The 17,772-nt window shown below is 34.7% G+C and overlaps 2 protein-coding genes across 11 annotated transcripts; one reads left to right on the plus strand and one right to left on the minus strand.

Moving 5' to 3' along the window:
- The first annotated feature begins 1,097 nt into the window (after positions 1-1,097).
- On the plus strand, positions 1,098-6,068 carry LOC136208594 (uncharacterized). 10 transcript variants are annotated; one of them, XR_010677206.1, is made up of 8 exons: positions 1,102-1,609; positions 2,893-3,063; positions 3,130-3,207; positions 3,732-3,797; positions 3,996-4,061; positions 4,151-5,229; positions 5,322-5,392; positions 5,945-6,057. XR_010677206.1 is itself a non-coding variant. In XM_065999643.1 (6 exons), exons 1-6 carry the CDS (start codon positions 1,316-1,318, stop codon positions 4,958-4,960), a joined length of 1,395 nt encoding a protein of 464 aa, XP_065855715.1. In that variant the 5' UTR covers positions 1,098-1,315; the 3' UTR covers positions 4,961-5,525. The 10 variants fall into 10 exon arrangements, 5 of the variants coding, with proteins under 5 accessions (XP_065855715.1, XP_065855716.1, XP_065855717.1 ...); XR_010677203.1 differs by having other exon boundaries at positions 4,151-5,461; positions 5,945-6,068; XR_010677207.1 differs by lacking the exon at positions 5,322-5,392 and having other exon boundaries at positions 5,945-6,061.
- Positions 5,736-17,556, minus strand: LOC136208186 (subtilisin-like protease SBT4.15). The gene is made up of 12 exons (XM_065998993.1): positions 17,458-17,556; positions 16,590-16,826; positions 13,685-13,773; positions 13,470-13,567; positions 13,208-13,351; positions 12,664-12,769; positions 10,836-11,346; positions 8,741-8,841; positions 8,423-8,644; positions 7,320-7,428; positions 7,024-7,237; positions 5,736-6,283 (listed from the first exon to the last, which is right to left on the minus strand). Exons 1-12 carry the CDS (start codon positions 17,554-17,556, stop codon positions 5,736-5,738), a joined length of 2,478 nt encoding a protein of 825 aa, XP_065855065.1.
- Positions 17,557-17,772: the final 216 nt, after the last annotated feature.

The raw sequence follows: 17,772 nt of genomic DNA on the forward strand, positions 1-17,772 counted from the left end.
TCAATTTACATCCATGGAGGATTTTTGGCGTTGGATTTCATCTAAATCAAAGGATATTCAGGAATTGGTGGCGGTCTTATGTTGGAGCCTGTGGAATAACCGAAATAATGTGGTTTGGAACAACCGTGACTCTCCAGCAATAGTTCTTGCTAACGGCGCTAAGGCGTTTCTGGAGGCCTAGCGGGTGGCGAAGGCGGAAGTCCAATCTCCGGGTTCTGCGGTTGATGCTGCTGCCGCACAGTGGGTTCGACCTCCGACAGATTATTTTAAAGTTAATGTGGATGCTGCACTATTCCCGACATCGGAATCGGCTGGATTCGGTGTTGTTGTCCGGGATGACAGGGGTTCATTTATCGCAGCTAAGAATGGATCGGTAGAATTTTGCGCTGATCCGGCCTTGGTTGAAGCTTTATCCATCCGTGAAGCTCTTAGCTGGATCAAGGCTTGTGGGTGGTCTAAAGTGGTAGTCGAATCTGATTCGTTGGTTGTTGTTCAATCGATGGCTCGCCCGTTGGAGGTTTCTTCTCCTTTTAACGCCATAGTCAAAGATTGTAGATGTTTACTTAACGAGCTTTCTCACTGCTCTATAGCGTTTGTAAAACGTTCTGCTGCTCATGTGTTAGTTAGAAGTGCTTCCAATCATAACTGTCTAGGCGAGTGGTTTTCTGTATCACCTGACTTTTTCTATTCTTTTTTATGTGCTGATTAATACTATTTCTCCCGTTTGATTTTCAAAAAAAAAAAAAAATATATATATATATATATATATATAATTGACATCTCTACTTTTTAACCACAGTGAAATCCAAAAACACAGTAAATTTCTCTTTTATCTGGTCTTCCACTTTCCACGTACTTACCACACATTCCCAAACGCGGCAAAAATCTAGCAGAACTGCGAAAAGTAGCTGACCCTAATGACCGTCTACCACGTGTTAAATACTCACTAACGCCACGTGTATTCTCGCCTATTCTACTTGTCCTCTAAACTGCAACCCCCATTCCGTTCTCACGTGCGAGATCTCAAGCATGCGCAATTGCCTACGAGGGCATAACCGATACGTGGCGAACCAAGATACATGGGCGAGCCGTTGAATGAGCTGGCTTGACACGTGGCGATCGTACGTAATCTGTGGGCTAAACTAACCAGTAGTAACCCACCTCTCTCTTTCTCTCTCTACCCCTCTCTCTCTCTCTTCCCTCCCCTTCCCTACACTATCTTACCGTTGCTTGCTTGTATGAAATGAACTAATGAAGTGAGATTTTATTTTCTATGTTACTTTGATTTCTTTCGGCAATTGTTAGGGGTTTTGGTATGGATTCAGAAGGAAGTTCAGTTTCGTTTTCGAATTCTTCTTCGTCTTCTGGTTCGCTGGAGAGTGGTTCTATGGCGGCAGATCGGATGGTGAGGATTGAAATGGAGGCGGCGGAGGCACTTGCCGATTTAGCGGATTTTGCACTGCGAGAGAACGGGAACTGTGATTCAAGTAGTAAATGGGGGAGTAAAGGGAAACGAGGTAAGAAGCGAGTCTATAGTGAGTCTTCTTTGGATTACTCGGTCTTGAACCCGGTTGTTGACTCGGTCCCTAGCTGCTTGGATCTTGCTCCGGTTCGTTTACTAAATTCTCTGCACTTTTTCTCTTTTTGTTTTCTTCTTTAAAGTCTACTTTATTCTAAAAAAAGCAGAAAGGAAATCTAGTTTATCTAAATACAGAAGGGTTGAGAATTGAGATAGTTTGAACATTTAAGTGTGGGTGATAGTCCAAGTCAGATTTCCAAAACCAGTAAATTAGGCTGAGGAAATAGATGTGGAGAAATCAAATATGTTCCCAAATGATAGAGATATTTAGAATACAGAAGAATGAGGGAAAGATTTACTTTATGCAATGCCTAATAAGAGCATTTATGCTGTTGTATTGGTCAAAGTTTTACTGAAATAAGCATAAACATCTGAGGATACTGATTTTAATTTCATAGATGTTTTAAAGAAACATTAACCTTACCTGCTATAGAGGGGATGCATTTAAGATATTTAGGTTAACTGTTGATTGTTGATTGAATTTTAAATTGAACTACAAACTTTGTTTAAGCTAGCAACTAAAGTGAGATTTGGGATGTGAAAATTATAGTTTTATGAGTTCAAGCTGTTAAGGTATGTCCAGAATCTTATTGATTTTGGTTTTTCCAATTAGAAGAAGAATTGTAGTTTTATGAGTTCAAGCTGTTAAGGTATGTCCAGAATCTTATTGATTTTGGTTTTTCTAATTAGAAGAAGAATTGAAAATTTCCTCTTTAAAGGGAATTGTACTGGGAAAAGAACAAAGGCTGTTTACTTATTTATTTGTGTTGAGAGAGTTTTGGAGCTTGTGTTCTTCCGATATGCACGTGTAAGCATTAAGTGTAATCGGGTCTTATGTGATTTAAGAGTTAGGGCTTTAGATGAAGGATGAGATTTCGTTAGTGCTATCAACTTGCTGAATATTAATGAATTATATGTCTCCTCACCTGTGATGTTGGCAAAAATAGCTGAACCACGTAAATCTTTGTTCTTGTGATTGCATGTCTAATTTCCTGTTCCGTCAATACCCAATTTTATCCAATTCCTAACATAAGCTATTTGCAAATATTTTTTTTTGTCTACGTCTATGGCATCGTTTACTGGATTCTGATGTTGTGTGCTACTGATATTTCTAAGAACAAGAAAAAAACTGAAAGAACCTAAACATTTTATTTTTCAAATGTGCTAGTGCCTATTAGGCTATTATGAGTAACTCCAATGATGCCATGAACTGTAATGTGTTAAAAATAATTGGTTGTCTAAAACATTTATATTGATTTGCTCCAAACATCACAATATTTTCTGCAGGGCTTGAGAAATATTTTTGTTTCTAGCAGGATCAAATGACTCCAGATAAGCAGAGCGGTGAGCCATTTTTTAGACATGTAGTGATAAATCCTGCAAAGATTGAGACAAATGTTGCAGACATAGCTGAAACAAGTCTTAGTTCTGTGAAAAGTCATCCATCATTTGGTGGTGGCAGGTCAAGACAAAATTTAACTGAGGTAAAACTTTATGCAGCAATCATTTCTTGGCATCCTTATAAGGCAACTGAAGCTTGTCCTACTCAGGATGAAAAGGAAGAACGGAGACTACGTAGGATATTGGCAAACAGAGAATCAGCTAGACAAACAATTCGTCGTAGGCAGGTAATCTAATGTTTGCTATATTACGTACGTGTTCTGTTCAGCTTATGCATTTCGTTGCTGTTCGTTGTAGCAGTGGCTGCATTTTTTTCTCATTAATTCTTTTTTGTTCGAGTCATGATTTCACTGTATGTTTTACCTACTGTTAAATTTTCTGTACCTGAGAACTATGATTAGGGTCCTCATTCATCGTTCCCGCTTCTTTCAGTCGTTGGGATGTACCATATTTGCACCACTCTATCGTCATTGATATATCATGTATGTGATATCATTAAAAAATTTGCGGAGTAAAATCCTTAGAAGACAACCAGGATTTGTTGAATTTGATTTGTTCAGTAGAAAGATTTGCCAGTTGTTGTGCATTTCTCATATGAGCTAGTACTATCATTATTCAATTTTAATATTTCATATTTGATTTGATTTGTTTGTTATTCCTTTTTTTTTTTTTTTTTGAAGAGGATGATTGAGAATATTGACATATGATTCTTCGTTATTATATTCCTTATATGGGTTTTTCTTCACTTCAGGCTCTATGTGAAGAGTTAACCCGAAAAGCTGCTGATCTAGCGTGGGAGAATGAAAGCTTAAAAAGGGTAGGCAGTGTTCCAAATAATATGATGTCTTTCAATAAGATCATTTTCGTATTTATTTTTTGTCTCCTCATAAGAAGTTCTAACTTTTCTCTGAATTTTTCTTGGAAATGGTTTTTAATATTTCTATCTGAAGTTCCACAAGTCAATATCGCCTTTAATATTAGCTTGTTCAATTTTGATGATATTTCTTCTGAAAAGGAAAAAGAATTGGCCTTAGAAGAATACGAGTCGCTCGAGTCCAAAAATAAGGACCTGAAGGAACAGGTGAGATGTGGTTTATTTTCTCTTCCTTTAAAAACTAAATTTACTAGTCAGAGAAATTCTTACATCCTTGTACTTTACGAGTTTGTTAGACGGCGAAGTTAATAAAAACGGAACCAGAGGATTCTTCTGGAGACCTCAAGTCAGCACCTGCCGAAAAGTCTGCTGCCCCAGCTACAAACTGTCCGTTGCTTTTGTATAACCAGCATCCATTTTCACCACTTTGCTGGCCTTCCATCATTCAGTCTTCAAATGCTCTCCAATCAAATCACGGGCCTCAAAATGCCATTGTCGTTCCAAACATTTCCGCAGCTCAACAGCAAAAGGAAAATCCTATTGTTGTCAGTGGAGCACAAACTCCAATATATATTGTGTCGTGTCCTTGGTTCTTCCCTGTCACTGATCATGGGAATGGACTCCACCTGCAGCCCTCCTTTGGTTTGAAACACATGCTCGAGGGAATGTCGATAAATAATCACTATGGTAGTAATTCATCCTCAAAAGCTACTGCACTTATGGAGAATCAACTTTCGTCGTTGCCTGAAGAAGTCAAAGCAGAAGCCACTACCTCAGCCAAAGTCAGGGTTATTAATGACCTTAACGAGATACCGCTAGGGTTTCCTCCAGATGGAGGCGGTCAATGTGCTGGATACCATTCAAAAGGAACAACACTCAGTCTTGTTAAACCTACAGCTGCTATTAAAGATGAAATTGAAATAGACACAGAGTTTATCCCGTATCCCCATGGCTTTTGTTCTAAGCCTAGACAACTGATGAATGCTTTACCAGGCAGTCGGGATTCTCATAATTTTCCAAGTAAGAAACTAGTTGACGCAGCTGCTGCGACAGAGGCAAGGAAGAGGAGGAAGGAACTTACAAAACTTAAAAACCTAAATGGTTGACAATGGCGAACAAACGGTTGAAACTTGGAGGGTTTTTAAAAAAAAAAAAATTAAGTCATCTCTCGTGGCTTGAACAGTTGAAACTTGTTTTGAATGCCCACAAGGAGCAGAAGAAGGCTCTGGAGGGAGGAATAGAGATTAACTACTTGGTCATATATTCTTTGTGACCTCTAATATTAGGTTTTTCTTTTCATCTGGCAGCTCATATATTATGCGCAGGTGATCTGACATTGCACGGGTTTTGAGAATCGGGATACATAATATATCAGGTACGTATAACACTTTGGGGTATATCAGTAATTAAGGTAAAAAAACATAGTATTTATCCATACTTCACATTGCTGCCATTTTGATGTGCAAGCTGGGAGAGGCAGCAATAACAGAATGAGAAAGCGGATTCGAATATCAACTGGTGATCTGCACCATTGTGTTGTAAGACATGTCTCTTTTTGTCATAGCTTTGGGGATGAAGCACCAACATGAGACACGTCTCTTTGTTTTGTAAGACATGTCTCATGTACTTCAAATTCGATAAATGACATGTCATTTTGACTCGTTGCTTCAATTTTGCCTCGTAATATTTAATTTTTCTCTAAATTTTTCTGTTGATTGATTGTTTCAAATGTGCTACTGGTGAAAACAATTTGACCATGAACACGCCAGATATGTTGCTACCAAATTTTCTGTTGACTATCATTTTCGAGAAAAGCTAAAGTACAAGGGTTAAATGACTAAATTGCGCCTAGGGAGCGAAAGTTTTACTTTTGCCCCAAATTTAAGCATATAAAGATTTATAGATAACAATAGGAGTCTTGACAAAGTGCCTGGAATCACTCCATTGAAGCATAGCTGATACGACATTTGTCCCTGTCGGCAATGGACCACCCTTCACTATAACCTTGAAATCCTTCTTCTGGTGTAGTGCAGTAAAATTTAAAGTGTCTGGTATAACTTTGATTGATAGATGCTTATGACTGTCTACAGATGCTTTGTACACCGAGTTACCATACCCAACCTCGGTAACTCTCCGATGAAACACAGCTGTAAATTTGGAGCTAGTAGCGTTGATCTGTGTGTGCATTGAAGGGTAATTGAGGCCATCAGTACCTTCTGCAGGTTTGAAGTCAGAGCAACTGAATCTTTGCTTTCCACCCATTAGTTTACCAAGGGTTGTGCTGTTGTAGCCTTCTTTGCATAGAAATCTAAGGTAGGAGCTTATCGAAATGTCGTAGACAAGGCCGGGGTGCACTGCACTTGTTGGGTTTATTTGCCCTGATCCATACCCTAGCTCTGCATATTCATCTTTGATGTTCATAGGAGTAGCTGAAGCAGAATGTAGTAAAGACATTAGAAGATAACTCTATATCGTTTTAAACTACTGTTTTTATATTTTGCCACGTTTGGCGGAGCAGCCTTGGACTGCTCGGGTACAAAGATAAGTTCACTCAATTAAAGCTGAACTTGAATTTCTTTCCCAGCACAAACATAATGGTGTCGTTTTGGCCTAGGCTGCTTATATTTTCTCAAGCTGAGCATCTCCTTTTTCATCTGCTTTGCAGGGTTGAGGCAGGCGGAACCACCCCTCTTAGGGGCGGTTCCCCGCGGCCAGGGATGCGACTGCATCCCATGTCCCTGCCTCCGCCTATGCTTCCTTCACAGTAAATTTGGCTTTTCACACAGACAGTTCTGTTCGTGATGATTCTTACATAATTGGTGTAAAATCTGTGAGAAGGGAAAATTTTCTTAAAAATAGAAAGATATAGATATAATTTGGCCTTTCCACTTGGCTTCGAGGGTTCATTTGTTGCCAAAATGAACATGGTAACTTGACATTTGTGGTTAAATTAGTCGAAAGCACGTGATTGGTGGTTTTTTGAGATGCGCCAATCTATGACGTGATTAATTACAAATGCCAAGTTGAAATACTGAATTAATAGCTAAAGTTCATTTTGTTGAGAGGCCAAATCAACCGTTTGTCCGAGATAAAAGTGATTGAAACCGACAAAAAATGGAGCTGAATTTTGATTTTTGCTCAAAGAAAACTAGCAAACATAAGGTTCTACCTGTTGTCATAAGAGCAGATTTAACGGCAGCAGGGGACCAATCCGGATGAAAACTTTTGACATAGGCAGCAGCAGCAGTAGCATGTGGACAAGCCATGGATGTTCCTGATATAATGTTGAAGTAATCATGTCTGTTATCAGAAGGATCTCCTGTAATCGTTGTTAGTTTTGAGTAGCCGGCTAATATGTCCACTCCCGGCGCAGTTAGATCAGGCTGTGCAATCGAAACGTTTTTAGTACATACATACACAATGAAATTAGTGTAATTCAAGTAAAGATCAATCAATTTCTCATACCTTGAGAATATTTTGTGCTATTGATTGAGGTCCTCTGGATGAGAAAGATGCTACAACAGGAGCCAGAACAGGTACTGCTTTTGTCTTGTACACAATAGCTTGAGGTTTTCTGAGACATTGATTCATGGAAATTAGGCTCTTTCATAAAAGATATGATTTATATCAATTTGATCCGTGAAGTTCAGAGAGCGTTCTATCACTGAGCTACGGAGGAACGATGGGAGATTAGATCTCATAGAGTTCAATTCCCGTTCTCAACCTATGACCAAGCATATTTTTCAATCATGTACTGATCTAAAATCTAGTCATTGACTAATGAATCTGTTATATATATCTTCCAATCTCGATAATTAGCTCGACAAAAACTAAGGATTATATTTGACCGGGATGTTGACGCATCAGTTAACGATGATTGAAAGATATGTTTGAGAGATTTATTAGCCATTGTCTAAATTATCCAAAAACTATTACATGAGCTAAGGGTGAATCGAAACATATGACGTATTTAACATATTTAGACTAATTCTTGTACTAAATGCGCCTTTTTCCCACGAGTTTTAGGCACCAACTCGTCTCTTTTTGCACTTCTAGCATCAGTAATGATGATTGAAAGATATGTTTGAGAGATTTATTAGCCATTGTCTAAATTATCCGAAAACTATTACATGAGCAAAGGGTGAATCGAAACATATGTGCACAAATTTAGTCTAGTTCTCGTGCTAAATGTGCCTTTATTCCACGAGTTTTAGCTACCAACTCGTCTCTTATGGACGTTTAGTTAAAATTAATCTCAAATGACACGTGTTAGTATCATAAACTGATGTGTTTACTAATTCACTTGGCATTTAAGATCAATTGAACTATAAATACTAAGGCTCGTTTAAAACTGTTTTTTCAAAAAGCAGAGATTCTCTGTTTTTGTAAAAGGATATTTCAGGTGTAAAAAGCAAACATGAGATGCTAATTAAACGTCTAAAATTCTCTATAAAGGCAAATAAAAACATGAAACAGGCAACCAAACACCCCTAAGTTAACTTAATTTTGAGTTAGATTGATCTAGCATTTGGGGATGAAATTAGCTTCTGAGTAGAAATATAACTTACTTGGTGGAGTTAATGTATTTATCAATTTTGTGTCCATCTTTGAAACTGACATGAGTTGCTGGAATCAAAGTGGTGAAAGCAGTGTCTGGTTCTTCAGTGTAAGACATGATTGCTCCAGCTCCTTTAAGCAGTTTAATGACGTAATCTTGGTTACCACTTCCCATACAATACACAATCTTTCCTTTCACTTTGTCCATGCTTAGTGTCCCATGATCACAAGCACTGTAAAAAACCATTTTTTGAATAAAATTTACTGTTTTTAACAGAAATTAGAAGGAATTCAAAAGTTAAAAGTAGTGTCAGGGTGCATCTTTTTACCTTACGTTTCCGTAGTCAAAAGAGGATTTATTATAAGCATGAGCTCCATTAGTTAAAGGGAACATCTTCTTACTTGGTGAAAATGTGTTGATTGATATTCCCTGTTGTGCACAGAATCAAAAACAAATTGTCATTTTGTTGAGAAAAGCTATACACACACATATAAAAGAACCTGACAATGAAGTGTATCCATATGTTTATATATGGACGTATTGCTATTTACTGCTTTCAAATTATTTATCATCGTCTCCATTGGATAATTTTACCATTTTCATAAAAAAAAAATTCAAAACTGAAAATTTTGAATTTTTGAGAGAAAATGTGAAATTTGGCCCAGCTCCGGCATCCTTCTAGGCCATACTTTGGCCTATGCAATATCGTAAAAATTTTAGCGACAAAAAATGTTAAGTTGTTCAATTTTTTGTGACGAAAAATGCAAAACTTTTTAATTTTTTGTAGCGAAAAATGCAAAATCGTAAAAAATATGCATTATTTTCATGATTTTGTTGACTAAAAAACGTAAATTTTAATGTTTCCAACTCGTAATCATCCATTCCCGGGGTTCAGGTTGTCGCACATTAATTATTTTTATAATTTCAATTATTATTGTTCGGGTTTGTGATTTTGGAGAGAGATTTTTTAGTTTTAATCAAAATTATGAGAAGGCAAAAAAGTCCAAATGAGGACGGTAACTAGTAAAAATGAGACGGTATTTAGCAATAATAAATGGAATTTTCGGGGTTTGAATTCCGACATCTTGATCTAACAAGATACCATGTGTAGGAACTATTGAACCATAACTTTGAAATGATAAATAAGGTCCGAGAATAACTTCTATAATTATTTTTTATATAGTCTATAAATTTTATTTAGTGATAGAATTGTATTATTGTAATATTGAAGTTAAAATCAAAGAAAATATTTAAAAAATTAACGAAATGATGATTTGAATATGTTTTATTATATAATTAACTCTCTTTTATTTCCGCAATCATAAATTGTGGTCTAATATCTATTTTCTCGTCAAATTTTTAATTGGATTTCTTTGATTTGGATTTTAGTATTACTATGCCCAAAGCTCAAGAACATTTATATTATAAAACTTAGAGATTATACTATTAGTAATATTAATTCAAGACATGAATGTATTTTATTATACAATTTGTAATTACAGTTCAGTTGATAACACAGATTTATCAAAAGAGATCTCAGGTTTGATTTACAATAAATATATTTCAGAAACCTTAACGAAAGAGTTCTTTTTAGCGAGTACACGTCCTTTGAGGACCTCGTATATTTTGTGACACGTATTGTAAATATATAGTGGTTGACCCGATACTTTTTCAACATTTGCCTTCACTATGACTAGTCCTGCTGACGGGTCTAGGTATCCGTCCCACATGTGTACAAGAAATTGAGTTTGTAAAAGCAAAAAGTAATTTTAGGTTAGGTCCACTCGACTTGTTAAAGCCCGTGGACTTAAATTTTATAAAAATATAGCCCGGTCCATACTATTAATATTATTTATTTTTTTTGAAACCAAATTAATATTATTTATTATTTGTATATTGATATTATTTTGAATTATAAATTTTAGCTTTTATTATATATATTTTTTAGGTGCATTAGTTTGAAATTTAATTTTTAAATCCAATTCCGCTTAAAAACAGACCAAATTAGGCATTGCTAAGCATTTTCTTTTGACAAAAAAGAGAGTCCGTTTGGCCGGTCTAACCCGATCCATGGATAAGTTTAAGTATAACTAAGACTTTGTTTGATAAACCACTTAATTGTTTAAACTAAAATGTTAAGTACTTATTTAATTTAAGTGTGTTTAATAACGGTTATTTTTCCATCACTTAAATTAGTTAATTAAGTTAAAAACCACTTATTTTGAATATTTAACTTAACATTTTAAATTAAACATTATCGATTAATATTTTTGTATAAATTAAATCATTCAATATTTTCAGCACTCACTCAAAAATCCGATATTTATTTTTTCAGCACTTAATTTTCAGTTTTATCAAATAACACCCGAGACCCGAACAAAATTACCGCAATAAGGAGGCAATTGAATTTAAATATAACTTACTTGAGCATGCATCCCATTGCCCAACTTGAGTGCTGTTCTGAATTGCCTATCAGTTCTACTAGCAGCAACCGTCAATATCCATGGAGCTACATTCTGAACCGTAAACACAGAAGGACCTGAATTTCCCCCCGAACAAGAAGTCAAAATTCCTTTCCTCGCAGCATGAAATGCTCCGATCGCCGTCGGATCTACGAAAAATTCCTTGGCATCGCCGCCGAGTGAAGCCGAGATTATATCGACACCGTCTGCGATTGCATCGTCGAAACCGGCTAATAGATCCATGTCCGTACAACCTTCGATCCAACATACTTTGTAGACAGCAATGCGGGCCGACGGCACTCCTCCTCGTGCAGTTCCGTTGGCGATTCCGTACAAACTTGCGCCCTTGACTGCGGATCCGGCCACCGTGGAGGCAGTGTGGGAGCCGTGGCCGTCGTCGTCGGCTGGACTTAGGTCTTCTTTGTTGGTTGGATCGTATCCGAGTTTGTAATATCTTGCGCCGATTACCTTGCTGTTGAATTAGGAATGTATTCAACATTAAATAAAATAAAATCTGATGTTTCTGAGAAATTCTAAAATGATCCCATTGCTAGACAATGGAAAAAATGAGAAGTGATTCTACTGTATACTGGGCGGGATTACACTTGCCCGAAACTAGAGATGTTCATGGGTCGAATTGGGTAGAGTTCGAGATGGGTTCAAGTAGATTTGTTCATGGGTCCGGATACACATTCGAGTTTGGACATGAAAATTTATTGACGGACCGGTTTGGGGATTTATAAAAATAGCACGGACCGGTCTAGTCTGGCCCGCCTATTAATATTAATAAATCAAATCTATATAGTAATATATTAATATTAATTTTTAAGTATAAACTTAATTTTTTATTATTAAAAATTATACATATATGGTTTCAAAAAAAAAATTATACATATGTATTTAGGTGAGCTTATGAGCTGAGCTTGAGTTTTGATTTTTGAGTCCGAATCCGCATAAATAAACAGCGGGCTGGGCTGGGCTGGACTTGGATTGAGCATTTTTAGACAAAAGCCTGAATATGGGGCTTTCGTTAGTCCAAGTCTAATTCACTCTGCTGGTAATTTAAATGGGTTCAGACCAGACTTGACTCGGGTTTAAAAATTAAGTTTCAGATATAGCCCGTAAGCAATAATTGTTAATAATAAAAGATAAAATTTATACCTATAAAATAATATTTAGTATATAAATATATAAATTTAATAACTACTATTAATAAGACGGGATGCGCTGGAGCTGGTCGTGCTATTTTCATAAACTCCAAATTTGCCCAAATTAATAGGTGAGATTTAGGAAGCCTAGACCAGACTAGGTCTAAGAATAATTTTCTTTATTTAATTTCCGTCCAGAAATCATGTCTTGGCTGGTATTCAGATCCGTGAACAAATCTATCTGAAACCACTTATATTATGTTATATTTGCAGTAATATTTACATGATGTCAGAACGGTCCCAATAACACAATAATATAATGGTCCGGTCCATTTGGACCGCGACGATTACTTTAATAATTTGTTTCCATTGTTTTCTAATTCTACCCTTATCTCTTCATTTACTTATTTTCATGAAATCGTGTTTTGGAATTTAAGAAACATATTTAATTCATTATTTAGAACAATCAAATTCAAGTTTTGTGAATTAAATAATTCTAAATCTTCTTAAAACAAAGATAATTTATTTCTAATCACCCAAATTTATCCCAAATTTAAATTTAATTAATTTCTCCTTAATTAATCACAGTAAAAACAACAAAATAAAATATACAAAAATAAATAAATTTTATATATACATACTTGTTACATTTTGTGAAGTTAGCTCCTGTAACACATTTTCCCTTCCATCTTGCAGGAGGAGGCCCTAAACCATGATCTTTAAAGCTAGGAGCATCCAAATAGACTCCTGGTAATCAATAAAATGAATACAAAAATATTAATTTATATATAGGAATAACAACTAATTCATGTAAATGTGCCGTGTTCATGTTGTTTCGACTATCGGGTTAGTTTTTAAATGATAAATCAACTCTAACCCGACTTAAAAAGTTTTTCTGTTATTTTTAGGGTAGTCAACATTTCACTCAAAAACATTAACCCACTAGTCACGTGTTTGGTTTGTATCGTGAAATTTTGTTGTATTGATTTTTATATAATTATAAAATTTTAATTTTTGTTTAACCCAGTTGTTACTGTTTAATGTTGCTGCTAATTTTTTACTATTGTCAATTTTTCTTCCAAAACATCATATACTTCTCAATACTATTGAATACGTTTACACCTACTGTTTCGAGTAAAATAACAAAAAGAAGAAGTAAACGGATACGATAATTTCTCGTCTTACCGGTATCGAACATCCCAATTATGACGTCACTTTCCATTTTGGGAGTTCTCTGTGATTTTTCAGTCAATCCTATAAAATCCCATGACCTTGTTGTATGAAGTTGATTCATTGTGTTTTCAAACACAGAAACCACATTTTCATTATCTGCATCATAAAAAAATATATAATTTAATAAATCAAAATCTCTAATTTATTTGAAAATTTATAATAAATATATATTTTTTAATGTAATTTTTTTATATAATATAATATATATATATACCTGATAATTTATCCGCTTCATGAGGTAAAAGATTAGCTACAAACCCATTGAAGCTTTTTCCATAACTATATACTTTGGATCGTCTGGCTAGAGACTCACTGAGAAATTATATTAATTACAAAAATTAATTACTTAATTAATTAATTAGATTTTTCCACTATTATTTTGATAATAAATTAAATTAAATTAAATTAAGGATTAATTAAGATTATTACTCTCCAATTACAGTTGAAAGCAAACTGTGATGTGAATCCTTTAGCAATCCATTTGATTTTGGAATATCTCCCATGTAAACAATATATGTCTGAAATAAATAAATAATAAAAAACAATTAGTATATATAATAAAGAAAAAGAAAAAAAAATCACAAGTAGTTCACTCATTTTCTTTGATTTAGCAAATTAAGAAAAAAATTATCACAATTTTTTTTTAATTTACTTTAGACCTCTGGGTACCCGCTCGGTCCGTCCAGGCCCGTGTTCCTTGGACCGGGCTTGGACAAGAAAATTTGTTCTTAGGCCCAGTCCAGGTCCGCTAAAGCCCGCCTATATTTTGGACGTGCTTGGGATTTATAAAAGTAGCATGGGTCGGTCCAGCTCAGTCCGTCTATTAATATTAATTAATAATTAATATTTGATTTTGAGTACAAATTTTATTTTTTATTAGTAAATTTTTTATATATATATATATAGATGGGCTTATATGAGATGAGCTTGGGATTTGATTTTTAAGTCTGAACTCAGTCCGTCTGAGTCCACTTAAATTAACAGCGGTTGAACTGGACCTGGAATGAGCATTTTTAAATAAAAACCCTGTCCAACCCGTCCCAAGAACAAGTCTAATTTACTTTGCCCTTTATGACAATATTTTTTTTAACTATATTTGTATATAATTAAACATTTGAAATTTTTTTTTTCCTAAAAACGTTGTTTTTCTAATTTTTATTGATTAAACTCATGATATTTAATTTTGACACAATGAGTTCTCATCAATTGTGATGAGATATATTAAGCCACTCATTACAATAAAAGTTATCTGTGAATGTGAAGCTCAGTTAAAAGGTCGTATCTGCAATTGAAATTGCATTTTTTACGTTCACGATGAAGCTCTTGAAAAACTGTGCAGAGTGACACTCTTTTTGAACAGTAAAAGAAATGTAATTTCAAACATGTATGAAATGAGTGACACCTTTTCAACTGAATTCAATGTTTCCAGTTAATATTTATAGTAAGCATATGACCTTAATATGTATATCTATCATTCCAAAAATAACTCATGTGGTTTCACTGATTTACAGATGGATACCTGTAGCTTATTTGGTTTCCAAAAAGAGATTAAAGTCCATCGCCGTTAGCAAACTCAATTTACTATCAATTTGACGTTTGATGAACTCAAAATAGAAAACTCAAAGAATTAAATTTATTTAATACCACATTTACTATGGAACCACGTTTTCGATTTTCCAAAATCGCCTTTTTTTTTGTACTTTCCCTCTCTACAAATTAATGTTATATTCTAACCAAATAACACCTAAATGACCTCAAATTGACAATATAAACTTAAAAGTCATTGGTTTTATTAACAATCGAAAATCTCCGTCCCCTTTTTACAACAAAACAAACTACATACATCCATCTGTAAATCCGCCCAACTAGAAATCGAAAAAATCAACGCATTAAGTAGAGTGAGTGAGTGATTTACCTTTCTTTCATTTTGAGTATGAACATGAACAATCAAATGGAGACTGAAGAACAAGACTAAAATAATATGTGATATTTCCATTATTTTTTTTTCTTTTTCTTCTTCTTCTACTCTTTACTAGTACAAGTGAAAATAAAATAAAATTTTCAAATAAATAAATAGAGAAAATAAAATAAAATCTAAATGAATTATCGAAAAATATGCCAATAAAATAGAAAAAGAATAAATAAAAAATTAAGAAAAAAGACTGAGAATTTGGTGGCTTTGTATTTGGATCTTAGAAGAGTAGACTTATTCACCTATTTTCATCTAACTAACTGTCACTTAAATAATTACTATCATGGAGTTTCTACAAATTAATTAAATTTTTCATCTTAATTAATTTAAATTTATATTCAAGAGTTATATTTTACTAATCTTTAATTAAAGCTTATTAAATTTTTATAATTTGACTTCATTAATATGGAAGTATAAAAAATTAATTTGAAATATAACAAAAAAATAGATGAGATAGTATAAAATTCGTTAAAAAACGGTAGAAATAATTTTTGTATGGGAATGGGAATGAAAATTCCTTTGGAAATTTCCGTTGTTGAAAGAACGAAAACTTTTTTTACTCGGATGGGAAGATGGGGAAAAATGCGATATACAGAGTATTCTCCGGTTTTTTTTAATGTAGCCGAAGAGCATATAATCTTTTTATTTGGAAGGGAAGACGGGATAGAACGCGACGAGGAGTGTTCTCCGGCCTCCGTTCCCGACTCTGTTTTTTTTTTTTAATGTATTGGAAGGAGTATGTGCTCTAATATAATGAGAGATATATATAGATATATGAGGTATTTACGTATACATTTTTAATTGAATGGGAGCACATATTGTATGAGTACATGAGAATAAGTTTTCAAGACATATAGTTTTAATATTTATTTGAATTTTTGTATTAATTTCAATGCTATTGTGAATAATTATTATTTTATTTTGATTGTCTATTATTTATTGTGCACTTTAATTTGTTGTATTGTTATAAAAAATTAATTAATTTTGGTTTAAGTTGAAAGTGATATATATATATATTTTTAATCAGAAAGTGATATTTTTTCAAGAGAGGTGAAAGGGTTTTTTAATTACTTATATTAGGTGTTGAATTTGGTTTTTGGAATAAACTTGACTGAGTAAAATTGGAAATAGATTGATAAAAATGGAGACTAGACCCAAATTGAGAAGATCGAGCAAAAGTATGGGTGAACCTATTAACTTGTTTTAAAATAAACTTGAGTGAGTAAGAGTCGTATTGGTAAAGAAGTTCTTTACAACGAGCAATAATATCCCCAAACTCGAACCGATTCTCAGAATTAGAATTAATTGCGCTAGCTACCTGCATCTGTTTAGAATGAGAGCTAAGGCTTCGTATTCACTGACAAGTGGCAGTTCCAAAATAGTCTTAGTTCTTCCCCCCATGAACCTTCCTATTGAATCAGGAATTACATCGCCCAATCCTGCCTGAGAATAGTATACGAAGAGTGCATCGTCTGTGTTGCCCACGATGAAAGGGTGTGGGGGAAGATTCCAGGAACGACATTGCTGAAGAATTGGTGCGCAGCCACTGATGTTTGGATTTTCAGTTGTTTTGCTTGTAACTAGTCGTAGAGGACGTCTCTGGCAATGTAGCAGATCTGCTTAGGTGGTGTAATAAGACGGTTCCAGTACTCTCATTCCGAGCTCTCCATAAAATGCATAAACCCATCAGAAAAATACCAGAAACTTCTTTAGGCTCTGTCGATAGAATCCTAAAAACCACGACTGGAAGGTTTGCTGCATTCGCCGCCTTCCTATGTACCGGGTCCAATAGTTTAGCTTCTCTCCAGATTTGCATAGCCAACAGACATTCAACAAATAAGTGCCACCGATCCTCCAAGTCACCATTATAATTAACGCATCGATTGTCTATGTCCAACCCTATATTAAGAAGATTTTTCCTATTCGATAACACGTTATGTAATAAATTCCATACAAAATACCGAACCTTATTAGGAACTTCATCTCTCCATATATTTTTCCAAGCCCCTGGAATTTGCCACTGATTTGACGCCTCCATGAAAATGGCGAGACGATAAGCGCGATAGAGTGAATACAACCTAGTGGGGTTGCCGTGCCATAGTATCGAATCTTCCTTCTTACCCACCCGACTTGGAATACTTAGCATTTCTTTGATATCTCATGCTACAAACAGTTCCTTCATTAATTCCACATCCCAATCCAAAGAATTAGGGACACATAGATCACACACCTTGAGAGCCTCCAAGCCTTCAAACATTGGTGTTTGGATAAAGATGATTATCTTCATCCCGAAGCCATGGATCACGCCACACACTGATAGAATGTCCATTCTTGATCTTCCATCAAATATATATAGATTATTGTGAATATGTTTTAGCATGAACTAAACAAAAAAATGTAAAGGAAAGATTGGCCATTCTTAGAGGGTGACGTATGGCATCGTTGAGGGTAATGGTTGAAGTTAGGTGCCTCACTTCTTAAATTTAATGGCACATAACATCAGATCTGATCTCAGTCCCTGACCATATTCCCCCCTTACTTATGA

Source organism: Euphorbia lathyris, chromosome 10 (genome assembly GCF_963576675.1).
Source record: "Euphorbia lathyris chromosome 10, ddEupLath1.1, whole genome shotgun sequence".
NCBI lineage: Eukaryota > Viridiplantae > Streptophyta > Magnoliopsida > Malpighiales > Euphorbiaceae > Euphorbia > Euphorbia lathyris.